Raw genomic sequence first — 26,856 nt, 5'->3', positions numbered from 1 at the left:
CCTCGCGGTATGCCACCTTTCCATATTTTATGTTTAATGACTGAAAGAGTTAAAGATAAACCTTTCAACTCAGCAAACATATTTTTAACAATTATTTTCATTCTTTTAACAGGGCTGATTATTTGCTGTTGAAGACATCATGTTACTAGGGTGAGTGTTAGCATGTATACCACCTGACCTCTAGTAGTAGGAGAAAGTAGACTGTTTCATTTGGAACACAGTGATGATAGGGATGACATAACAATGATACAGAGCAAGAGATTGATTCCCTGATGAATATTGAAACCTAAATTGTATTGTGTGTATTGGTAAAAGTCAGTCTTCATTGACACGGTTCCCATGAAAAGCGTGATGCTACTACAGGGTAAGGAATAACTTTGGTATTTGCTGCATATCAAGTACACACAGGGGAATAACATTGGTATGTGTTGCATATCAAGTACACACAGGGGGATAACTTTGGTAGGTGTTGCATATGAAGTACACACAGGGGGTATAACTTCGGTATGTGTTGCATATCAAGTACACACAGGGGAATAACATTGGTAGGTGTTGAATATCAAGTACACACAGGGGAATAACTTTGGTAGGTGTTGCATATTAAGTACACATAGGGGAATAACCTTGGTATGTGTTGCATATCAGGTACACCCAGGGGAATAACATTGGTAGGTGTTGCATATCAAGTACACACAGGGGGAATAACTTTGGTATGTGTTGCATATCAAGTACACGCAGGGGGCATAACATTGGTAGGTGTTGCATATCAAGTACACCCAGGGGAATAACTTTGGTATGTGTTGCATATCAAGTACACCCAGGGGAATAACATTGGTAGGTGTTGCATATCAAGTACACACAGGGGGAATAACATTGGTATGTGCTGCATATGAAGTACACACAGGAGGTATAACTTTGTTATGTGCTGCATATCAAGTATACACAGGGGGAATGTAGATGCAAACCTATTTTTTCGTTCTGATCACATGAAACTATTCATTTCTTTTCAGACTAATATTTAGAATAGGCTTTAAACATTTCTTTTCTCTTCAGCTGTTATAGTTGAACTTAATATCAGAGCGATTTATTAATGGGGTGTGTTGTAATGTAGTATTGTATTATGTCACTGGCCTGGAGTGCTTGATGTCAGAATGTTAATGCATGAATGCAGCTCAGGAGAATGTTGGGTGGATCTGTGAGTGAATGTTCTGAGTGTGTCAGATGGGGCCTGAGCTGGAGTGTGAAGGATGGCCGGTGGGTCTACTCTGTAACTATGTCCTGTCCTGTGTACTGTGCCACTCTATATACCTACAAGAGAAACTGGATTTATGTACATGTGTACCTATGTGAATAAAGCTTCCTGGAACAAACCCAATGACTCCACAGCAGGTTTGTGTCTCGAGTCCCAGCTTTATTTCCACAAAATATACTATATAACAGGGTGTTATATGTATTATTTTAAACTAGCTTTGATAGTAAGTGTGTCACAGAGAGCAAAATGTGGAAGCTGCTGAGACAGCATTTTTCTGCGGAGGCACCAGAGGCATCACGTGGTACGCACATGTGGCTAGGGAATTACGCAGCTATCAATGGAAAAGTCTTAATGTTGTTCATGATGATCAGCTGAGAACAAGTAACTAATTGCTTTGGAAAACATGGCGGCCATCTTGAGCTTGTTTGGGTGTGTCTGCTATTGATCTGCCTAGTGTTGTATGCAAAACACAGCAGCACTCTACTGTCCATGTCTTCAAAGTTTAGATTCATTTTCAGATAAATGTATTAAAGATGTGTTTTTGTGGTATAGATCTTTCTTCATAAGTACAGTTCAAAAACCATTGTACTCATTCTAAAACAAGCAAAATTGTCAGAAATGAAAAGATGGGTAGTGGCGTGCCCACCCTGAGCTTATTTGCACTCAGGATTCTAATCTAGGATTGCATTTCTGTGAGTGCAAAAGCTGTCAGCATTTCTATTGCTGACCTCCACACCACCCTCATGAGGGTTTCCAAGTACTTTGCAGACTCCATCTATCAGAACGTGATCAGCAAACGGAGTCTCTTGGCGTAGTAAAAACCAAACAAAATGCTACTACGACACAACACAATATTTTCTGTGATCTTGACTCGCTCCGCATCCATTTGGATTTGGTCTCTGTCTTTTCTTAGAATGCAGCCGCTTTCAAAATAACTCCACACACTACACCAATTCAGCTATGACATTGTATTTATTATCAAGCAGCCTGCAAAATCAGAAGTGGATTGAAAACATATCATTCATGATTTATATTGCATGTAAATTAACTCTACATTCATAATTTAATTTGATTTTTTTCATAAAATATGTTGTAAATCCAGAAAGATTTAAATACAGACCATGGCATGGTGTTAATGAAACAGGTGCAGTACAATGAATGCAGTGATTGCATTGAACTTGGAAAAAAAGTATTGACAGCTAAATGCAGTGACTGATATAGCTGTAAAGCACCTACTGTAGGTGCAACCTAAGTGCTGTCAGGGCAATAATGGTAATAATGACCACACAGCTCTTACACAAAATAGATGGCCTCGTAGTTCTTAAATAACAGTTGTTGTGACTGCTCATGTCAGATTGAAGTAATGGTATTAATCGGGGAAGGAGTCAACCTGGTTGGGAATCACAAGCACTGGCCTAGTGGCTACACACTGCCCCCTGTGGCAGGCAGGCAGGCAGGCAATCCACTGAACTTTCACTCCAGCTCAAGTAACAGCTCAGTATACTTTAGCCCATGTTTGCAGCTCCCAGGTTTCAGCCAGAGTAAGTAAAAATCATTAAATGCGCTCACACAAGCGCAAAGCACAGCATACACACAATGTCCAGGCCTGATGGATGATGGGATGATGTCACTTCAGTGCCTAAGTTTCTCCTTCTGGTTTGTTACCCCAGTAATATGATTGGCCCAACGATGACTTCTGTCTCTTGATGTTTCGGTCCTAGCGACCTACGGCTTCTCCTTAGGCAGCCCTGGCGGCAGCGGGAAGAGTAGTCGAGCCCACTGCAGATCACCATCTTGCAGCGTAGGTAGACGCTAGAGCCAGGTCTCACAAAATTGAAGGCGCGGAAGGAGAAGCGAACACTGTCTGCGGACGGCGAGAAGTAGGTTTGATATGTGGAATCCCGAACACACCTGGTGGAAGAGAAAAAAGGAAGGCAAGCGGGAAAGAATTAAATGAAGGATAAAAAAGAAGAATTAAATGGGGGTTTAAGAGACAAAGGGAAGAGAGGAAGGGAGGAAAGTAATAATGTAGGAAGAAAAAACAGAAGAGCGCAAGGACAAAAGGAGTGATGAAAGGAAGCAAGGGGGAGGGAGTAAGGGGGAATGACGAGTCCAGGGCAGGAGGAAAAACGGAAAGAAGAGAAGGGGGTAGGAAGGAGGTTTGGAAGAAGGAAGAGTAGGAACGGACCGATGATGTAAGGGACGGAAGAAATGGGAACGGTGATCAGTGAAAAGGAGTGGCGGAGGGAAGAGGACGAGTAGAAGGTAGTGCGATAGAAAGGTTACATGGAGGAAAGCACCAGAAGAAAATGGAAATTAGAAGAAAAGATTATACAATTAAAATGAGATGCAGTTTGTTGTAGATATAGAAAACTGTACATTGCTTTCAAGAAAAATATCCAATGAAACAAGATTTCTCTGGCAGTGATCTGATAACAGCCATGTACCAGGGGAAAGGACTTTAGATTCTGACACAGACACAGGATGGGAAGCCGGGGGACTAAGGACCAAGGACTGCATTGCACAGGGTGAGAAGCCGGGGGACTAAGGACCAAGGACTGCATTGCAAAGCCCTACTGCTCTGATTGAGGACCAGCCGCTGCAGGCACCGCCGCCAGCCATACTAGCCCCGCAGCCAAAAGGCGAACCATCGGTGGATAGGACTCACCCACACCAAAAACATAGCAGTGTTTGCTGCCACAACCATGCCAAAGAACACATGATGTCACTTGTGTACAAAGTACTTCCTGCTCTGTTTACTTACCCAGCAGTGAGCTGGAAGGCCAAGCATAGTCTTCAAGATTACAGCTCTTCTTTTCATAATTTGGTGCCCTCAACACTCAACCGGGGTTGTAAACATTTCTGAGATCTCTCGCTGTTTCCATGGTGCTGAACCGTGAGCTTATAATATTATCAAACCTGAAACTGCCAATCTAGCTATCATCCAAATCAAGCAGCAACTACAATGTTATTATTATTTCTAATATTATTATTGGTATTATAATAGTTATTATTATGATACTGGCCCAATAGTGAAAGTATACTTAAGACTGTACTACCTTATAGGACTCCATAATTTACCATAGATCTATCCCATTTCAAAATGGCTGCCAAGTACTTCCGGGTGCTTTTGGGAATCCCTGCTTATGAAGGGTACTCTCAATGCTTCTATGATGCCAGGTCCTATTGCTTGCTCCTGGTAGCCTTCTGAACTCTTGACTTCTCGTCTTCTATTTCCTGACTGTTTTCTGCTATCACTAATCTAGCCTCCTGATTCCCTGCTGATCCAGTCCCCTGGAGTTCTTACGCCATCAGCTTGTAGGTTCTGCGGTTTATTTTTTCCTGGATATCACCCTGCCCTGTTTTACGTCTTCTGAAGCTGGAGTCATCGTCATCAGTTTCCTGCTGTTACACTGGCTCTGTATACCCTGGGTTAATGGAAATTGAATGCTGAGACATGATTAATGAAGTATATGAAAAGGGGATGGGGATGTGGGATGCCTGGATTAGCAAAATGACTTCTACTTTCACAGCCCATTGCAACAAAGTGATATTGTTTTGGACACTTTCAAATGGAATAGAATGTTCCTTTTTTCTTTCTGATGAAATACTAAATATGAGTACCCGGCGGAGGCAGGTCTTCGGCATCCAAGCCAATGGGGAGGCTCGGAGCGGGGGCATTACCATATGAAAATCCCCCAGCTAAAATCCTCCTCAGGGCTGGAGTCTGGCATCTCCCACGCCGGGTAACAAGGTAAGTGCCTCCCCACCCTGCTTTGCTTTAGATTTCTCTCCCTCTCACTCCCTCCTCACTTACCTTCTTCATTCTGGTCCTGATCGTTAGTGGGCATGCTGGGAACAGTCCCGGCATGTCCGCTCCAGATATGTGACACACCGCCATGGAAAGAGAGAAGGGACTACCCTACTCCCGTTCCATGGTGGCCATCTTTTTTTTCAGGAGTTGTGAAACGTTTCACAACTCGTAAAATATTCTATTAGTACCCCGGTCAAACGGGCTGGGTTACTAATAGCAATAAACCTCAAGCTGGGGGGTGCCATTACCGCTTCAGTTAATGGGTTTGGGCATGGGTTAAGGCACTCGCTTCACTTGGGCCTGTAACTATGGACCCTGGGGCATTACCTGAAGCAGTAATGCCCCCCGAACTAGGGGATTATTGCTTATATGGTCTCCATGCTGGTTCTTGGTGCTTTCTATATCCAAAGTGAAAAAAAGGAAATACATTGATTTCCTTGTGATCATTCCATTTTTGTGATATTGCAAAACCAGGATTAAACCTGAGAACCTCTGGTTCCAAAGCTGGCAAGACATATAGTCACCTCCTGTGGCAGAAATATATGGAAGGCAACGGCTAGATTGGTACAATATAAATGTAACCCACATTTGAAGACATGATCTTTCTTACCCATTCTCGATTAAGATATAGGTCTGTGACGTGAAATTGGCGGGATCTGGAGTGGATTTGCATGTGTCCAAGAACAATTGCAAGCTATGGTCAGAGCTCTCGATGGTGGCCTGGAGGTACAGCTCCTGGTTCAAGCTGACATAGTACGGCGATTGCATGACCCGTTGATAGAAGGACGAAGACTGGTAGAATGAACCGTTCACATCGTAATGACCGTACTGCGTTCTACTGAGCTCCATCGTGTCGTCCGCTATGTACATGAACTCCACCGCTGTCTCTGGGTACATCCGACAGTGCAAATCCACACTCAGCTTCTTCTGGCGCGTGACTGGTCCCACAGAAGGATAGGCACGGAGGGTGTTTGAGTATGTGATTGTGCCGTTTTCAACCTGTAAAACATGAAGATGGCTCACTCTCTGTATAATGTGCTGTGAGCTCTCAACAGCCTTGTGGCAATGCAAAACATTGACACTGGACACACCCACAAAGACCAACCTTTTCACACACAAAACATGGACTCTTTTCTGAGTTGCTTAGGACCAAAGCCGAGTACCAGTGCATCAGCCGATTTACTGAGTTGCTCAAACAAGGCTTAAATAAGGTTGAGCCACGATGAGCCTCAGCAGGTTCACCCTTTGTCACAATCAGTAAACGTTTGGGGCCTTTTCGATAGTTGTTCTGGCTTCAGCCAAGTCCCCAGTTAATGAAGACCAGGGCTGAGGTTGAGCTTCACCCCCCACAGGGCTCAAGTACAACAAGAAGGCTACATGCCAGATACAAGCTAGTTTTACCGATGGCCGAATCCCTCAAAAGCAATATTTCTTCTCCAGAGGCTCTAAAATACATACATAATAAAAAACATGCATCAAAACACCTTGGTCCTTGCAGCAATATATAGCCCTTGCTCGTTCCTTTGGCAGAGGTTCTAGAATACATGCATCAAAACATATGGGTCCTGTCAGCAATATATAGCCCTTCCTCATACCCTTAGCAGAGGCTCTATAATAAATGCATTACAACACGTGGGTCCTGACAGCAATATGTAGCCCTTCCTCGTAACCTTGGCAGAGGCTGTAGAATGCATGCATCAAAACATCTGGTCCTGGCAGCAATATATAGTCCTTCCCCATAACCTTGGCAGAGGCTGTAGAATGCATGCATCAAAACATCTGGGTCCTGGCAACAATATATAGCCCTTCCTTGTAACCTTGGCAGAGGCTGTAGAATGCATGCAGCAAAACATCTGGGTCCTGGCAGCAATATATAGTCCTCCCTCATACTCTTGGCAGAGGCTCTAGAATGCTTGCATCAAAACATCTGGGTCCTGGCAGCAATATATAGCCCTTACTCGTACCTTTGGAAGAGGGTCTAGAATGGATGCATCAAAACATCTGGGTCCTGGCAGCAATATATAGCCCTTCCTCGTACCCTTGGCAGAGGCTGTAGAATGCATGCATCAAAACATCTGGGTGCTGGCAACAATATATAGCCCTTCCTTGTAACCTTGGCAGAGGCTCTAGAATGCATACATCAAAACATCTGGGTCCTGGCAGCAATATATAGTCCTCCCTCATACCCTTGGCAGAGGGTCTAGAATGCATGCATCAAAACATTTGGGTCCTGGTAGCAGCATATAGTCCTTCCTCGTACAGTTGGCAGAGGCGCTAAAATACATGCATCAAAACATCTGGTCCTGCAAGCAATATATAGCCCTTCTTCGTACCCTTAGCGGAGGTTCTAGAATACATACATCAAAACATCTGGGTCCTGGCAGCAATATATAGCCCTTCCTCCTACCCTTGGCAGAGGCTCTAGAATACATGCATCAAAAAACCTGGCTCCTGGCAGCAATATATAGCCCTTCCTCGTACCCTTGGCAGAGGCTCTAGAATACATGCATCAACACATCTGGGTCCTTCAGGAAGTATCTACAGGTGATAGTGCCGGAGGTCCTGCCTCTTTCATTGGCTGAGAGCCTAGGAGGATTGGTTAAACCAGAGTGCTATGTAATCTCAAAGCCACAGAAAAGAGCACTGGTAACTTCACTGACAGCTGCATGGATGGTGATTGCAAAAGAATGGAAACAAAAGAGTGCGCCCACAGTGGCACATAGTGGCGATGGAGTGGACTATGGCACATAGTGGCGATGGAGTGGACTATGGCACATAGTGGCGATGGAGTGGATCACATATATGATCCAAGGTGATGCAGACAGAGGTCAGAGGGAACGGGGAGAAACAATTCACTTTCTGAAAAGTGACTTTATACAACAATGGTGCCGGCAAAATGTGCGATTATTGGACTTTAAGTGAAAGACGCAACCCAAAGTGCCCCAGAAAAATAAAACAATATACTCCCGAAAGTGTATAGAATGGATCGGCGATCTGGGAGGGAGGGGGTTGGAACGGTGGAGTGGACGGGAGGGGTAAAAAATGTTATGATAAATGCCAAAAAAGAAATCTTTAAAAAAAAACATGTGGGTCCTGGCAGCAAGATATAGCCCTTCCTCATACCCTTGACAGAGGCTCTAGAATACATGCATCAAAACATCTGGGTCCTGGCAGCAATATATAGCCCTTCCTCGTACCCTTGATAGAGGTTCTAGAATACATGCATCAAAACATCTGGGTCCTGGCAGGAATATATAGCCCTGCCACGTACCCTTGGCAGAGGCTCTAGAATACATGCATCATAACACCTGGGTCCTGGCAGCAAAATATAGTCCTTCCTCATACCCTTGGCAGAGGCTCTAGAATACATGCATCAAAACACCTGGGTCCTGGCAGCAATATATAGCCCTTCCTCGTAACCTTGTCAGAGGCTGTAGAATGCATGCATCAAAACATTTGGTCCTGGAAGCACTATATAGCCCTTCCTCGTAACCTTGGCAGGGGCTGTAGAATGCATGCATCAAAACATATGGGTCCTGGCAGCAATATATAGCCCTTCCTCATACCCTTGGCAGAGGCTCTAGAATGCATGCATCAAAACATCTGGGTCCTGGCAGCAATATACAGGCCTTCCTCGTACCCTTGGCAGAGGCTGTAGAATGCATGCATCAAAACATCTGGTCCTGACAGCAATATATAGCCCTTCCCTGTAACCTTGGCAGAGGCTGTAGAATGCATGCATCAAAACATCTGGGTCCTGGCAACAATATATAGCCCTTCCTTGTAACCTTGGCAGAGGCTGTAGAATGCATGCATCAAAACATCTGGGTCCTGGAAGCACTATATAGCCCTTCCTCGTAACCTTGGCAGAGGCTCTAGAATGCATGCATCAAAACATCTGGGTCCTGGCAGCAATATACAGCCCTTCCTCGTACCCTTGGCAGAGGCTGTAGAATGCATACATCAAAACATCTGGTCCTGACAGCAATATATAGCCCTTCCCCGTAACCTTGGCAGAGGCTGTAGAATGCATGCATCAAAACATCTGGTCCTGACAGCAATATATAGCCCTTCCCCGTAACCTTGGCAGAGGCTGTAGAATGCATGCATCAAAACATCTGGGTCCTGGCAGCAATATATAGCCCTTCCTTGTAACCTTGGCAGAGGCTATAGAATGCATGCATCAAAACATCTGGGTCCTGGCAGCAATATATAGCCCTTCCTCGTACCTTTGGCAGATGCTCTAGAATGGATGCATCAAAACATCTGGGTCCTCGCAGCAATATATAGCCCTTCCTCGTACCCTTGGCAGAGGCTCTAGAATGCATACATCAACACATCTGGGTCCTGGCAGCAATATATAGTCCTCCCTCATACCCTTGGCAGAGGCTCTAGAATTCTTGCATCAAAACATCTGGGTCCTGGCAGCAATATATATAGCCCTTCCTCGTACCCTTGGCAGAGGCTCTAGAATACATGCATCAACACATCTGGGTCCTTCAGGAAGTATCTACAGGTGATAGTGCCGGAGGTCCTGCCTCTTTCATTGGCTGAGAGCCTAGGAGGATTGGTTAAACCAGAGTGCTATGTAATCTCAAAGCCACAGAAAAGAGCACTGGTAACTTCACTGACAGCTGCATGGATGGTGATTGCAAAAGAATGGAAACAAAAGAGTGCGCCCACAGTGGCACATAGTGGCGATGGAGTGGACTATGGCACATAGTGGCGATGGAGTGGATCACATATATGATCCAAGGTGATGCAGACAGAGGTCAGAGGGAACGGGGAGAAACAATTCACTTTCTGAAAAGTGACTTTATACAACAATGGTGCCGGCAAAATGTGCGATTATTGGACTTTAAGTGAAAAATGCAACCCAAAGTGCCCCAGAATAATAAAACAATATACTCCCGAAAGTGTATAGAATGGATGTGCGATCTGGGAGGGAGGGGGTTGGAACGGTGGAGTGGACGGGAGGGGTAAAAAATGTTATGATAAATGCCAAAAAAGAAAACTTTTAAAAAAAACATGTGGGTCCTGGCAGCAATATATAGCCCTTCCTCATACCCTTGGCAGAGGCTCTAGAATACATGCATCAAAACATCTGGGTCCTGGCAGCAATATATAGCCCTGCCATGTTCCCTTGGCAGAGGCTCTAGAATGCATGCATCAAAACATCTGGGTCCTGCCAGCAATATATAGCCCTTCCTCTTACCCTTGCCAGAGGCTCTAACATGCATGCATCAAAACATCTGGGACCTTGCAGCAATATATAGCCCTGTCACGCACCCTTGGCAGAGGCTCTACAATATATGCATCAAAACATCTGGGTCCCGGCAGCAATACATAGCCCTGCCACGTACCCTTGGCAGAGGTTCTAGAATACATGCATCAAAACATCTGGGTCCTGGAAGCAATATATAGCCCTGCCATGTTCCCTTGGCAGTGGCTCTAGAATGCATGCATCAAAACATCTGGGTCCTGCCAGCAATATATAGCCCTTCCTCTTACCCTTGGCAGAGGCTCTAAAATGCATGCATCAAAACATCTGTGTCCTGGCAGCAATATATAGCCCTGCCTCATACCCATGGCAGAGGCTCTAGAATACATGCATTAAAACATCTGGGTCCTGGCAGCAATATATAGCCCTGCCTCATACCCATGGCAGAGGCTCTAGAATACATGCATTAAAACATCTGGGTCCTGGCAGCAATATATAGCCCTGTCACGCACCCTTGGCAGAGGCTCTAGAATACATGCATCAAAACATCTGGGTCCTGGCAGCAATATATAGCCCTTCCTCATTCCCTTGGCAGAGGTTCTAGAATATATGCATCAAAACATCTGGGTCCTGGCAGCAATATATAGCCCTTCCTCATTCCCTTGGCAGAGGTTCTAGAATATATGCATCAAAACATCTGGGTCCTGGCAGCAATATATAGCCCTGCCACGTACCCTTGGCAGAGGTTCTAGAATATATGCATCAAAACATCTGGGTCCTGGCAGCAATATATAGCCCTGCCATGTTCCCTTGGCAGAGGCTCTAGAATGCATGCATCAAAACATCTGTGTCCTGGCAGCAATATATAGCCCTGCCTCATACCCATGGCAGAGGCTCTAAAATACATGCATCAAAACATCTGGGTCCTGGCAGCAATATATAGCCCTTCCCTTTAACCTTGGCAGAGGCTGTAGAATGCATGCATCAAAACATCTGGGTCCTGGCAACAATATATAGCCCTTCCTTGTAACCTTGGCAGAGGCTGTAGAATGCATGCATCAAAACATCTGGGTCGTGGAAGCACTATATAGCCCTTCCTCGTAACCTTGGCAGAGGCTCTAGAATGCATGCATCAAAACATCTGGGTCCTGGCAACAATATATAGCCTTTCCTCGTACCCTTGGCATTATTTTAAAGCTTCTGCATATGATGAAGATGCCAATGACGGAGACCGATGAGTGCAGTTAAGTAGCTTTACCTTCCTTGTTAAGGGAGGGGGTTTCCCCACACTTTTACCATGCGTTATAGATCTGAGGGGTGTGGAAATACGATAAACTATTTACTTGGACAGTTTCCGAAATCCATCTTAACTCGTCCCTCTTCACAATGTATCTGCCTTTGAAAGTCTCTTTCCTCTCTCGAATACTCTGCCACTCATTGTTCCGAGTCCACTTTTCCCTTTGTCAGTTTGTTCCCTTAGATCCAGGTCCATATTTCCCTGTATTATTAGGGTGTATACACCAAAAAGGGAAGCCAATGTGCTCCGATGGAGATGGTTGCCATGGCCACATTTCTTTATCATTCGCTTCCCTTTCCCAGTTCTTTCCTGCGGCCAAGGCTGACCTTTGCTGAGCTGTGTGACCCGCTTTCTCTTGTATTCCTCATCAGGAACATTCCTTGATTCTCTGGTGAACTTCCTGTTCCCAACTTTCCTCTTTTACATGTAATTTGTTTTTTTTCAGTCTGGATTCAGGCCCCATCACTCTACGGAAACTGCACTTCTGTTCCTCTTCTGCCCACTAATCACTCATCCCTCCTTGTACTTCTTGCTGTCGATATGGCCAATCACACTATCCTTCTCTTCTCTCTTTTAATATGGTTCCTTGGCCTCAGTGTTACAATGATTTCATTCCTACCACACCGGCTGCACTTCTTCTGTTTCATCTGTTTCAGGGGCTGGTCATACTTCTTCTACTTTTGCGCTTTTGCACGGTGTCCCCCCAGGGTCGGTTCTTGGTCCTCTTCTCTTTCCTCTTTACTCCTCTCCTCTTGGTTTTCCTACCATCTCTATGTGGCTGATTCACACATGTATTTATCTGTTCCTTTTTTTCTGATTCTATTCCTTTTTCAGTCTCTGCCTGTCTTCTTGAGATTCAATCTTGGATGTCGTCTTATTATTTACATCTCAATCCCTCTAAGACAGGTTCTGTTTTTTCCTCCCTCAACTATCCCTTCTCCTCTCTCTTCCCCTTCCCTTTAAAAAAAATAATGTTTTATTGGGTAAAAAAAGTATTTTTTTAACATAAACCTTTAACATTATTACATAAACTTTTAGCATTTACATCACAGTCAAAGGGAAGAAAAATGTAAAAGCTTAATTCGCTTTCATTCTTACATTTCCATTCATTCCAATGCATCCTTATCATTCAATCTCTTTCACTCACATTCCTAACCACTGTAATTAAATTATAATTAAACTTCCCTTTTCTTCCACAGTAACCTTTGTCACTACATCACAATTCTTAAGCTCAGATATCAATTTCATGTACACCTCTAAATTCTGTTCACTCTTCATCTTTAGGACTCTTTCAATGAATTTCAGTATTGCAATTATTAAACTGGTATTTTCCCCCGTAATAACCCAAGCCCCCCAATCATTCAGACTCAAGGTACTTTCTCCAAACGCATAGTCTGCTAAGTAAAGTTCCCTAATTTCTTTTAATGAGTCACATACTGTTACCCAATGGCATAGCGTCTCCACCATGCCATTCTTCTTACAGAAACTGCATTTGTCATTTTTAATACCTGGCATTTTCTGAGCCCAGTGGCAAGGGTATTAAGTCACCACCTAAGGAACATATCGCGATAGTGTTGTGATGGAAATTTCTGTAGATAACTTGGGATGGAGTTTAAACCATTCCTTTCAGAAGTTCTTGCACAACTCGGTTTCACTTGATCGCATTGTTCCAGAGTACTCATCCAATCGCAGTCTCGCAATTTCTGCTTGACTTTGGTCGGATTAATCTCCAGAACGTTGGGACTAATATCCTTCTGTTTTAGAATCCTTTCAATCTTTCCTTTCCACAGGGTTACATACTTGTCTTCAATATGTTTAAGGGGATGCAAGATCGCAAAAGGGGCTATATTTGTTTCATATTTACACTTCCTATATAAAGCCAGCGATTTCCATTGGACCATAGATTCAAGTGATTGAAGCTTTAATTCTTGCCTAATTGTGCCCATGGGCACCGCATTAGGGAGTCGCAGTAATGTTCGCCAAAACAGACCCTCCAATTTTTTCTCCCATGTAGATGTCATATAGCCTCAGCACCATAGGTCAAGACTTGAGCAATTTTCTGTTTGTAGAAAGACAGAATAGGAATCATTGTAAATTGGCCAAACTTCCTATGGAATATTCTTCCCTGGTTTATTAGAGTGGTCAGTCTAGATCTCAGGTGAATCAAATGCCCCTGGTCTCTAATACTTCTATTTATTACAATTCCCAAATAGGTCATTGTGTCCACTACTTCCAGGGCCTCGACCTCCACACTCCAAGTAAGCTTTTCTACTTTCTTTTCATCGGCCGATTTCATTTCAAGCACCTTAGATTTTCCCGCATTCATCTTCATGCCATTCTCTCTGAAATACAGATTGAATGCATTAATACTACACTGCAGACCAATCGGGGTTAAGTCTAAAAAGACTCGGTCGTCTGCAAAGAGTATCCATGGAACTGGCATGCCATTGATCTTAGGCGGGAAGGCAATGACATCTCTCTGTGAATCAGCCAAATCATCAATATATAAACAGAATAAGAACGGGGCCCGGGCGCACCCTTGTTTTAAGCTGTGGCGCGTAGGGATTGTTTGTGACAGTTTACCTTTGCCGGAGAGTCGAATTCTCACCAAGGTATTTGTGTACAGGGCCTCTATGCCCTCCACTATGGCATTCGGGCAATTCCATGCTCTTAATTTGGCCCAAAGCTTTTCCCTAATGAGTCAGTCGAACGCCTGTTCGAGATCGACAAAAGCTAAATATAAAGACGTATCTGTTTCCAGGACTCTCTCTTTCAAGATGTTAAGCATAAAGAGATTTAAGGTGGTACAAACACCATTAACAAAACCTGTTTGTTGCAGGGCCTGGATACCCCTTTTCTCAGCCCATGATATGAGATCTCTCAACAGGACAGTTGCAAACAGTTTTCCTATTGAGTCTAGGAGGGCAATAGGGCGATAGTTTTTGGGAATCGCCCTATCACCTTTTTTAAAAATGGGCACCATGTTTGCCTCTCTCAATGATGCAGGTATCTTTTTTATTTTTCATGATCTGAGCAAACAGAACTGGCAGAAATGTACTCCCCTCAGTTTGTTTTTTTAAAGTTCATGTTTTGATAGACCATCTGGTCCCTCAGCTCGCGATGAGTTTAGCTTCGTTATCATCAGTTCCACATCTAGGTCGTCAAATGCAAAGCTCTAAGTTTGGGGGTTTCGACTTCTCCCCTTGCTTTGTTTCCAACCTGGATCTGCAAATAATGTTGTGTGATGAGCTACCCAGTTCGCCTCTGAAACCATACTTGTGATAGAACTTTGCCTAAGGGAGCCATCGTTGTTAATCAGTTCCCAAAAGTTTCTAGTGCTCTTGGCACAGACAACTGTCAGCATGTGTTCAGAGTCATTTTGGGCTCTATACTCCTAGTTCCAATGCACCAATTCCTATATTGCTGTTTAGCTCTCCTAATCTTCTCATAGCGATCTGATTTATCACTGTCTTTATTTATTTGTCTAATTAACTTGCGTAGCAATTTTCTCCCCTTAACCAGGGAATGGTTGTACCAATGTTTCCGATCCCCTGCTTGATACACCTCCCTTCTCCCCGAGGGCCCAATTCATGGAAGATCCCCTGATATTCTACCCTGGAAGGATCGGCTAGAGCAGAATCCCTGTATCGACATGTAATCAAGGTTACCTCGTGTTCTTTTAGTCTCAGGCAATTTCCTCCCTTCTCTAATTCCACCTCGCCCATTGTTTTCCTTTCTTCCTCCCCCACATTATTTCTAATGGAGATAGCCAACAGATCATGATCACTCAGTTGTTGGGGCATGATCTTAAACATCTCCACTTTCTCTATAAGATTTTAGGGAGATAAAACAAAGGTCGATGCATGATTTCTGCTCACCACGTTTCCATGTACAGTTCCCTGGTATATTCCCGGGGGTTTGGCCATTCAGCATATACATATTTCTGGCTATCATGACATTCATCCACTCCTTTTCCTGTATATTCCATTCTTTCTCACTCAATGGGTAAACCCCCCTTTCCTAGGAGTTTGATGTTTAAGTCGCCGCAAATGAGGATTTTAACATCATCCCTCTCCATCATCATCTCATCCATCGCCTTTTCCACACACTCCACTAACTTAATTTCTTTACTCATATTCAAACGCTGGTATATGTTAATCATGAATATCAGCCTTAGCCAGGATTTTTGCTTCTGTTCTAATAACATGATTTGTACATAAGGATTTGGGCAATTAACATTTGCTATGGTCCAACCAGAATCTATCTTAACCAGAGTCAACAGTCCAGAGTACGGTCGGCCGGTAATCCCCTTTGGGGACGGTGTTACGCTCACCTGGTATCCACAGGGACGCCACCCAGCCAGTTGGTCGTTGGTGCCCTTCCCAATGATTCCCTGGTGTGATCTCGGTGTCGATGGGATTCCGCCTGGTTGTCGGAATCGGTGGGTTCTCCGTCCTGCTCTCTGGGCAGGGGCGCGTTGTTTTTTGTGGGCGCGGGCGGTCCAGTTACTTCACTGACTGCTGCCCTTGTAGTTTCTTTCAGGTAGGTCTTATTGCGATTGATGGCGTCGTAATTCTTGCATGCCTTTTCTCTGTTCTAAATGTCTCTTTTTTTTTTCTCCCTATGAGCGTGGAGTGTCCGCTTGGAGAACTGGATATGCTGGTTCTCACCGGGGGATGATGGCGCGCTATAGCGCTATGATGCAGTAAGGAGGCGCTTTGCGTAGCGCAGCGATGTCTTGTCCTCACTGACCTGTGCTTTTCTCTTTTCGTAGGTCGTAGTGAGTTCCCAGCGCAGATGGAGTTCCGGAGCTATGCCGGCCGAAAAGCAACCAACCAGGTAAGTCTTTAAGCGCTTTGTGGTTGTAATGTCTTCACTACCTCCTTTAATGATGTCTTTCTCCTATTCTCAGGTCCTTCGATCCGGGCGGTGAACTCCACCAACAGAGCTGCCCAGGAGCTGCGAGCAGTGAAGGATGATGAATGCAGGTAAGATTCTGCTTCTAACGATGTTCTTGGTTTTTCTGCAGGTCCGGAATTCACCAGGCTCGCGAGAAAGCTGGACACGGTGAGCGTCACGTCGCTAGAAGCAAAGTAACGTGAAGCGTGTTGTCTTGTTCGTGTGTGGTTTAAATATCCACTGTAAAGTAGTCCAGGTAAAGTAGTCCCTAGGCCACCACACCCAAAACACTAGACCGCATAGCTTAGTTCTAGGAATCAAGCTATGTAGATGCTTCCATGTTGGCTGAAAGCCTAAATAAAGTAATTCCTCAAGCAGATGTCTTTCCTTACTGATGAGCCTGGTGCCAAAGGCGCCAGGACTGGCCCCAAGGGAGCCTGAGAAGTGGATGCCAGGCCTTATTAGTGATCCGAGCCCTGATTCCACCTGGCTAATGGGCTTGCAAGTGGGGATCAGGGCTGAGGGTCGTGACAGCACTCCCCCCACAAGGCACCTCCCAAGGTGTGTCTCCTGCCTGGTCCAGGTTTAGTTGGGAAGTTCTAATGAAACTTCTTGATCAGATGTGGTGTATGGATGTTCTCACTGGGTTCCCAGGATCTATCTTGAGGCCCAAACCCCTTCCAGTCAACAAGATAGTACAACTTGGCTCTAGAGTACTTAGAGTCCAGGATGCCCTTGAATTCGAATTCTGGTTCTCCATCTATTAGTATAGGTTGAGGTGGTGTCTTGATTCGTGTACCGGGTTGCATTGGTTTTAAGAGGGACACATGGAATACCAGATGGATTTGTAGATTAGGTGGTAAGTCCAATTTGATGGTTGCTGGGTTGATAATTGCCTTGATGGTATAGGGTCCCAAATATCGAGGATGGAAGGTCCTGGTCCCTTAGATGGGTACGTATTTGGCGGCTAACCAAACCTGGTCTCCTACTTGATAGTCTGGGGCCTTTTTCCGATGCTGGTCGTTGAAGTGCTTTTGTTTTTCTTTAGCATGAATAAGATGTTCCTTCGCCTTTCTGAACGCCTGAGTGATGGTTGTATGAAGAGTCTTTATTGCAGGCATTTCCAAGCTGGCAGGAAGGTCAAGTTCTGATGTACGTGGATGTCTGCCATACAAGGTGTGAAAAGCTGTTTGCCCGTGCTAGAATGTACAGAGTTATTATATGCATACTCGGCTATCCATAGTAAGTCCTTCCAATCTCTCAATTCATGGTACAGCATGCAGTGTAAATACTGCTTGAGGGTATGGTTGGTCGTCTCAGTTTGGCCGTCTGTCTGGGGGTGGTGACTGGTGGATAGCCGGACGTCAATCTGTGCCATTGCGCAACATTTTCTCCAAAAATTGGATACAAATTGGCTGCCTCGATTGGAGACCAGAACTGATGGAAAGCCATGCAGCTTGACAATGTTTTCCAGAAATACTTCTGCTAGGGTGGATGAGTCCGGGAGGCCCTTGAGAGGAATAAAATGTGCCATCTTTGAGAACAAATCCATGATTACAAGAATGGTGTTAAAGTCTTGACTCGGTGGCAGATCAGTGATAAAGTCGAGGGAAAGAGTGTGCCATGGAGCGGAAGGGATGTCCAGTGGTTGTAGGAGACCCGATGGTTTCTGTTTCTGTGATTTATTTTGTGCACAGACGCCGCAGGACTGAACATACTGGACAATGTCCTTACGCCAGGTAGGCCACCAAAAGTTATTTTTTACCTTGGCTAAAGTTTTAGCGATTCCAGGGTGTCCTTCGATCAGAGATTCATGATAACCTGAAATGATATGCTGTTGTAACTCCTTCTCGGGTACAGATAGCCAGTCCCTAAAATAAGGTAAATGATCCTTGATGCAATATTGTTCTCCTTGAGTTTTGCCATGCGAGGAAAGCATCCGGGTTCATTGACTGTCAAATTTTGTTTCGGCTTGTGATAACGCTGTTGTGATACCTAAGAGTTTGTCTTCAGGTATGATGGGTACCGTACCGGGTCTGGAGTTGTATACACCGTTTCAACGATGCCCATTCGAGATAAGGCGTCAGCTTTCCCATTCTTGACCCCTGGTCGAAAGGTGATCATGTAGTCATATTCGGCGAAGAAGAGGGCCCACCATAACTGGCGTGCAGGCTGGGCTTTGGCTGTTTTGAGACATTGCAGGGTCCGGTGGTCTGTGATCACTGTAATGGTGTGTCTAGTGCCCAGAAGATAGTGTTGCCACGCCTTGAAAGCAGACTTGATGGAGAGGAGTTATTTTTCCGTGGTAGCGTAATTAATTTCCGGGGGTGAGCATTTTTTTGACCAGAAGGCCACAGGATGCAGCTGGCCAGTTTCTGGGTCCCCCTGTGAAAGGACCGCCCCATTGCCATACTGGAAGCATCCGTTTCTACTACATAAGGGAGGTCTGGACGTGGGTGCCGCAGGATTGGAGCGTGAACCTTTGTTTCAGTTCCTGAAAGGCTCTTTCTGCTTCCTCAGTCCAGGCGAACTTTTTATTGCTTTTTCGTAGCAGTACTTTGATCGGGTGCACAACCTGAGAGAAGTCTGGGATAAACCGGCGGTAAAAGTTCGCAAAGCATAGCATGCTCTGTATCCCCTTCAGAGATGTTGGTGATGCCCATTTTAGAATAGCGTCAACCTTATGTATGTCCATTCTGATGCCTTTCAGCGAAAGGATGAAACCAAGGAATTCTACTTTGGTGACGTGAAAAAAAACATGTCTCCAGCTTTGCATACAAACGATGTTGGCAGAGCTTGGTGAGGACTGAACAAATATGCCTGATATGATCTTGTTTTGAGGCTGAGTAGACCAAGATGTCATCAATGTACGTACACTAAGGCGCAAACGTCAATCAGTTCTCTCAAGACATCATTCGTGAAATATTGAAAAGCTGCGGGAGCGTTACATAAGCCAAAAGGCATGACTTGATGTTCAAACACGCCATATTTGGTACGGAAAGCGTTTTTACACTGATGTCCTTTTCTGACTCGGACCAGGTGGTACGCTCCCCGAAGGTCTAATTTGGTATAGATCTGGGCATCTTTAACTTGGTCTAGAATTTCCAGGATAAGAGGTAAAGGGTAGCGGTTCTTCGCGGTTATCTGGTTTATTGAGCGGTAATCAATACAGGTCCTCAAGTCCCCTTCCTTTTTCTGTACGAAGAACAAAGGACTGGCTGCTGGGGACTTAGATGGGAGGATAAATCTGTTTGCAAGGTACTGGTCCAAATAGGATTTCAGGTGAAGGTTTTCTAGTTCGGTAAGAGCGTAGATCCTGCCGCAAGGGATTTGTGGCCCAGGAATAAAGTCAATTTGACAATCATAAGGCCTATGCGGCGGCAATGTGTTAGCCTGGTCTTTTTGTAATACGTCCTGAAAGTCACGATATTCATCTGGCAAAGTATTAGTTACTCCCAGAGTAGAGGCTCTAGTATTGGAAGTCTTGGAGACACAGGAGTCGGGTTCCGGGTCACGAGAGTAGCAAGTTAGGGAGCCGTTGCTGGAGAAGGTTAATTTCTGTGCCTGCCAGTCTATCAAAGGGTTGTGAGCAACCAACCATGGCATCCCTTGTATCAACCGGAACTGAGGTGCCTTTATAAGATGGAACGAAATACACTCCCGATGTCCATCCTGGCACAGCAAGGTTACTACTTCTGTGCACTGGGTTACTGGTCCGGAGGCGATTTCTGTCCCATCCACAGTAGTCACCTTGTCCCTGGTAGACTTAGAACACAAAGGGAGCCCCATCGCTGCTGCCAACTCCTGATCCAGTTAGTTCCCAACTGCTCCGCTGTCGATGTACGGTTCTACGGCATGCATCTAGTACGATTGTTGGTGATTTATTAAGATCACGGGTATCGCAAAGTGTGAGGTCAGTGGCTCTTTCTCATCACTCGACAAACTGACCTCTACGGTTGCTGAGCTTGGCAGTTTTCCGATTCCTTAACTTCATCCTTTTCTGTGGCCCCAACTATCCTCCTTGGGGTTTTTATTGGGCAGTCTTTCAGAAAATGTCCTGCTTTTCCACAATACAAAAAAGTTGCTGTTGTCTTCCTATATCCCACTCTTCTTTTGTTAATGGAGGTCATATCCCTCCGATCTGCATGGGTTCTACGGCGTTGTCTGGCCCCCGTGGCGCATTGTCTTTAGGCCGAACATAAACTACTCGAGAGTCTGCTTTGGACCAGTCTGCTTTTCAGTCCTGCAACCGATGATCTAGCTGCACGACCAGATTTATGGATTCGGTACAGTCTCTGGGGGATCAACTACCTGGGCCAAGATGTCCTTTAATTTGCCTTGTAAGCCTCGATGGAATAACGTGGTTCTTGTTTTCTGGCCACCTGGCTTCAGCAACCAGTCTATTGAAAGTCGCAATGTATGTTAACAAGTCTTGGTTCCCCTGCCGGAGGGATACGAGTTTGTTATCCACTGCTTGTTCCTGGGTATGGCAAGCAAACAGTGTTTCCATTTCTCTCTGGAACCCCCCATAGTCCTGTAACAACGGATCATTATGGGTCACCAACGGCACCGACCAATCCGCTGCACTTCCACTCAAGTATGATAGGATGAAAGCTACCCGAGCTTGGTCATTTGGAAATGCCCCAGGGCGACAAAGGAAGTGAAGGCGACACTGATTTATGAATGCTGCATACTTCCGTGGGTCGCCCGAAAACCTTTCTGGTCTTGCCAGGGGAACTGTTCCAGGCAGCGTGATCTGTACTGGTGTGGGGGTATAAGATGGTGAGATAGGATTTTGCATCAGTGGATTTCCTCCAGGCAGAGGAGTCTGCCCTACCTGCGATTGCAAGAATTTTCTGCTGATTTCGTCGGTGCGCTCCTTGGTCACTATTAGGTCTCTCCGGAGTGCATTAGTCTTTTGTTGGGCTGAATTAACCTCAGCACGAAGGTCCCCCAACAATTGGGCCAATTGGTCGATTTCTGATGTTTCCATGGCGCCCAGGTGGATTATTTATGTGAGGCTTCGCGTTCTGTTACGCTCACCTGGTATCCACGGGAACGCCACCCAGCCAGCTGGTCGTTGGTGCCCTTCCCAATGATTCCCTGGTGTCGTCTCGGTGTCGATGGGATTCCGCCTGGTTGTTGGAATCGGTGGGCTCCACGTCCTGCTCTCTGGGCAGGGGGGCGTTGTATTTTGTGGGTGCGGGCGGTCCAGTTACTTCACTGACTGCTGCCCTTGTAGTGTCTTTCAGGTAGGTCTTATTGCGATTGATGGCGTCATAATTCTTGCATGCCTTTTCTCTGTTCTAAATGTCTCTTTTTTTATCTCCCTAGGAGCGCTGAGTGTCCGCTTGGAGAACTGGATATGCTGGTTCTCACCGGGAGATGATGGCACGCTATAGCGCTATGATGCGGTAAGGAGGCGCTTTGCGTAGCGCAGCGATGTCTTGTCCTCACTGACCTGTGCTTTTCTCTTTTCGTAGGTCGCGGTGAGTTCCCAGAGCAGATGGAGTTCCGGAGCTATGCCGGCCGAAAAGCAACCAACCAGGTAAGTCTTTAAGCGCTTTGTGGATGTAATGTCTCCACTACCTCCGTTAATGATGTCTTTCTCCTTTTCTCAGGTCCTTCAATCCGGCGGTGAACTCCATCAACAGAGCTGCCCAGGAGCTGCGAGCAGTGAAGGATGATGAATGCAGGTAAGATTCTGCTGCTAACGATGTTCTTGGTTTTTCTGCAGGTCCGGAATTCACCAGGCTCGTGAGAAAGCTGGACACGGTGAGCGTCACGTTGCTAGAAGCAAAGTAACGTGAAGCGTGTTGTCTTGTTCGGGTGTGGTTTAAATAGCCACTGTAAAGTAGTCCAGGCAAAGTAGTCCCTAGGCCACCACACCCAAAACACTAGGCCACATAGCTTGGTTCTAGGAATCAAGCTATGTGGGTGCCTCCATGTTGGCTGAAAGCCTAAATAAAGTTGTTCCTCAAGCAGATGTCTCTCCTTACTGATGAGCCTGGCGCCAAAGGCGCCAGGACTGGCCCCAAGAGGGCCTGAGAAGTGGATGCCAGGCCTTATTAGTGATCTGAGCCCTGATTCCACCTGGCCAATGGGCTTGCCAGTGGGGATCAGGGCTGAGGGTTGTGACAGATGGGTTCAGAAGAGCAGTGTACCCATCACAATCAGGCGTAGTTCTCAACCAGGTTTCCTGGAAGCACAAGACATTATATTTTCCTAGTTCTAGGGGACATTCTGTAACGAGTCACCTAAATCCCCTAGTGTTCCAGGAAGCTACCTTCAATAAATCATCCCCCCTTCACAAGAGTTTAATATCTCTTGCCACCACTCCTTCCCCTCTTCTTATTTGTCCATCTGCTTGTGACCTCTGTGTCTTTCTTGACTCTTCATTATCCTTTCTACTCATACCTCTTCCTGCCGCTAACAACTTTTTAATATTAAAAAAACTTGTTGATTTCTTTCCTTTTCTTCTGCTAAACACCTTATTTTGTCCTTTGTTTTTTCTCGTTTGTTCTATTCATCTTCTCTTCTTCTTGGTCTTCCTGCATCTCATCTTTATTCGTTCTGTCGGTCTTCAATTTGGGTTCTTCGTTCTCTTGCTCCTAGGAATTCCATAACTTCTGTGTTACTCTCTTTGCAAAGGCTCTCATTTGAAAATCATGTCTCCATGGTCTTGCTCCTCCATATCTTTCTTCTTTAATTTCTTTCTACTCTCCTGCTCGTTTTCTTTGTTTGGAATCTCTTTTTTATTTTTACTGTACCTCGTGCTCCTTGCGCCTCTTCACGATTTTGCTATTTTGCTCTTTTGTCCTGCAAAAAATAGAATTCTCTTCCTCTTTATCTGCCCTCCATTACTTCTTTTTCCCTTTTCAAGACTCTTCTTAAAACCTGCCTGCTTACTTAGTAATCTGTTGTTTTTTAATGATCTGCTCATGTGATTTTTACTGTTGGTTGATTTGTACAGCGCTTACGTGTTAAGCACTATAGAAATTCAAATAAACTACAAATAAATATATATCTATGTGTTAATTACACAAACGTAAGATAAACGGCTTATCGCCAATCATCCCAGCCTTTAAAAAAGGCCTTTGTGTCCTCTTGGAGTTATTAAGGTACGCTACAGCAGGCTCAAAATGAGCTCCAAGGTGTTAAAGTGATACACACAAGATGGTTTCTTTTAAGGTGTTCTGTTTGTTTTTGTCTGCTCAGTAATAAGATCAAAGTTAACGCCTCTTTGCTTTTCCTGTTTGCCTTTTTCCTGGGCTGGAATTCTGGCCATTTGTCCCAGCTTGTTACCCCTCTTTAAGGCTAGGTGATCTCCTGGGTCTTCATCTCCCTTTGGCAAGGACCAGATCACAGTTGTGGTTTTCTCCCAGGGTTAGAGCCAGAGTTGCTCCTCTTTCTTGTCCTCTTTAGGTGTTGGGTCCAGTAACCCTTCTGACTCCTTCCTCGGTGAAGGCCTAGTTTGCTTGTTGTGGTTTTCTCCCAGGGGTCCTCTTTTGCGGTTGGGGCTACTCCTGACTCTTTCTTGGGTGAAGGCCTAGTCTGCATGTTGTGGTTTTCTCCCAGGGTTAGAGCCCGAGTTTCTCCCCTTTTGGGTTTGGGTCCAGTAGCCCTCCTGACTCCTTCCTTGGTAAAGGCCTAGTTTGCTTGTTGTGGTTTTCTCCCAGGGTTAGAGCCCGAGTTGCTCCCCTTTTGGGGTTGAGTCCAGTAACCCTCCTGACTCCTTCCTTGGTAAAGGCCTAGTTTGCTTGTTGTGGTTTTCTCCCAGGGTTAGAGCCCGAGTTGCTCCCCTTTTGGGGTTGAGTCCAGTAACCCTTCTGACTCCTTCCTCGGTGAAGGCCTAGTTTGCTTGTTGTGGTTTTCTCCCAGGGGTCCTCTTTTGGGGTTGAGTCCAGTAGCCCTCCTGGCTCTTTCTTGCGTGAAGGCCTAGTCTGCTTGCCTAGCTGCTCCTCACCTTTTGCTTGGCTGGTCCTTCCTTGATAGGTGTTCTCTCTTTGCAACTGTTAGTGACCTACGCTGTATTTACTGCCCTTACAACAATGTCCACCTTCATCTACAGGTTCCGCCCCCGCCACTGGCACACTCATAAGGACTACAGAAAAGTGCCTTTTTGTGTGAAAGAAAACGTTCTCTTTGTGAGAACTCTGTCAATTTGACTATTTTATTCAGTTTACAACCAGTTGAGGGCGACGAGCAGGATGCATGCTTCTGGGAAAAAGACCTCACCTTTCACCCTGAGCCTGAATTGCATATATGTTTTCATATAATGGTGGCTTTAAACATAAAGGGATAGAAGGCTGCCCAGACCAATAGCCAGTGATTATGGTTCATTCAAAGCCCCCGTCCATCACTCTTTGGTGTTGCAAATTCGACCATGCCTGACGAGACTACTGTGCCTAGAGACCCCTAAACTGTACCACCCTGATAATACCCAATGAGGCGAAGGTGTGCCTGCAATGGTACAGCAGCCTGAACACAATGGAATGGGAGACTTCCCAGAGCATCTGCCATTGGTTATGACTAATTCACACGTTTTATACTCTTCACTGTGGATTCATGTTTACGCAGCCTGAACTCCCAGTGGACCCCCACTAGACCCCCATAACAGGAGCATTTTTACGTGTTTGCCTTCTGGTTTTCTGGTGCTAAAGATTGTACTTCACTCATCAAGTTAGTTAGGATCTATATGTATGAAGGAAGGGTCAAATTAACCCAGTAAACTAAGGCTTTTAAGCACATTTTAAGGCCAGCCACAGAGCCCACCATGCTCCTCGAGCATGCAACATGGTTCAACCGCATCGGCTGAAAAAGACATGAATGAACTGCTCTTAAAAGGAGAGTCTAGGGATGGGACACACATGTGCAGGACACACAGGTGCAAGGGTCCCAGTTCGAATTGGAAAGTAATATTTTGGAGAACAGTTTTGACGAAATCTGATACTGGCCAGAAGAAGCAGAAAGGCTTCTATGCGCTATGCCGAAACGTGTACCTCAGTCCAGAAAAGGATTGGCATACCTCCTTTGCCTCTATATTATTTGTATGGGCCAAGGGCTGCTATACTCTTCCGAGATATGGGGCAGCAACAGAAGCTTCCAATGGGCAGAGCAGTAAGGGACACTAAGTAAAAATGATTACTTTCAAATATCTTGGGGTGAGGTAGAAAAAATGGACCTCACCAGTCTCTCAGGCCTAAGACGAAGGCCAGGTGGTCTGCATCCCGACTTGGTGTGCACTGGAAAAACAAGTAACTCAACCACACAATATCTCTGATTATATATACATATTTAAACATTCATCTAAAAATATTTTGGATCCTATGAAAGCATCAGTATTAGCTCTACAAACATTTCTTTTTCCCCATACTGTGACCCCAAAGAAACACCTTTCCCCTTTATTATGGCACAATAAGAGCATAGTAATTAATAATAAGAGTCTGAATCGCAAAAAATGGATTAAAAAAGGTATTAGATTTATCCAACACATTATAGATGGCCCTTATACCCTCTCCTTGCAGCAACTATCTACCACATTTAATATTCCTCAAAAGGACTTTAAATTTTACAGTAACTTAATCAATTCTTGTCTTGATGCACTTGCCCAATTTTCTAATTAAATTCTTACTCCACACGCCTTTAGATTACTACACCTTACCATGGTTGGGGAAGTCAGAGCCTCAAAAATATATAATTTGCTCACCTCAACTTTTAAGATTTGCCCTATCCGTCTGAAATGGGAACTAGACTTAGGCTACATATTTGAAGATCATATTCGGCTGCGCCTATTTTCCAAAATTAAACAAATATCGGTATCAGCTAATATTTCACAACACTATTATTTCTTCATTCATAGAGCATTCATTGTCTTCCTTGGACTTCGAAACACTTCCAGGTCGGCGAAGGTCAGCAGCACTCTTTGCAGGCCTCTTTAAGATGGGGGAGCTGGTGAGCAGTTTCTCAACCGTGGGCAATTCCCTTTGACTCCGCAGGCCGCTGAGGAATGGGGCTTCTGTCCCTCATGAAGCAACTTATTCACCGCCCGCAATCCTAGCGGGGGATTGGTGTATTTTCGAGCTTCCTGCTAGGTGTGACCCCAACCATCTTGTAATAAAGTGTCTTCCCATTCTTCGCTGTCATACCCAGAAGCCTTAGAGTGCAGGAAGTGACGTCTCATAGGAGGAAGTGACGCAGGGAATCACTCAAAATACCATAAGGTTTCTTTTTGTGAGCAACTTGCTCCCCAGCCGCTCCTAACTTCCCCCAAGTCCTCTTTCCTGTACAACCCCCCTCTTTGTCTTCCTAAAGCCCACCCACCCCATCAAGTGCTACCACCTATTCTTTTTAGATAATAAAAGCATGCACCA

General features: G+C 45.1%; 1 protein-coding gene across 1 annotated transcript in view; it reads right to left on the bottom strand.

Annotated features, from left to right (window-relative positions):
- Positions 1–2,205: 2,205 nt before the first annotated feature.
- Positions 2,206–26,856, bottom strand: part of LOC138473323 (deleted in malignant brain tumors 1 protein-like) — a 911,582-nt gene continuing 886,931 nt past the window's right edge. Inside the window, exons 48-49 of the mRNA XM_069611989.1 lie at positions 5,677–6,065; positions 2,206–3,163 (exon numbers count right to left, since the gene is read on the bottom strand). Of these exons, the coding sequence (XP_069468090.1) occupies positions 2,914–3,163; positions 5,677–6,065 (639 nt within the window). The 3' untranslated portion in view covers positions 2,206–2,913. The remainder of the gene's footprint in view (positions 3,164–5,676; positions 6,066–26,856) is intronic.

Source organism: Ambystoma mexicanum, chromosome 8 (assembly GCF_040938575.1).
Source record: "Ambystoma mexicanum isolate Mex_15411 chromosome 8, UKY_AmexF1_1, whole genome shotgun sequence".
Taxonomy (NCBI): Eukaryota; Metazoa; Chordata; class Amphibia; order Caudata; family Ambystomatidae; genus Ambystoma; species Ambystoma mexicanum.
This window is presented reverse-complemented; position numbering and strand designations above follow the sequence as displayed.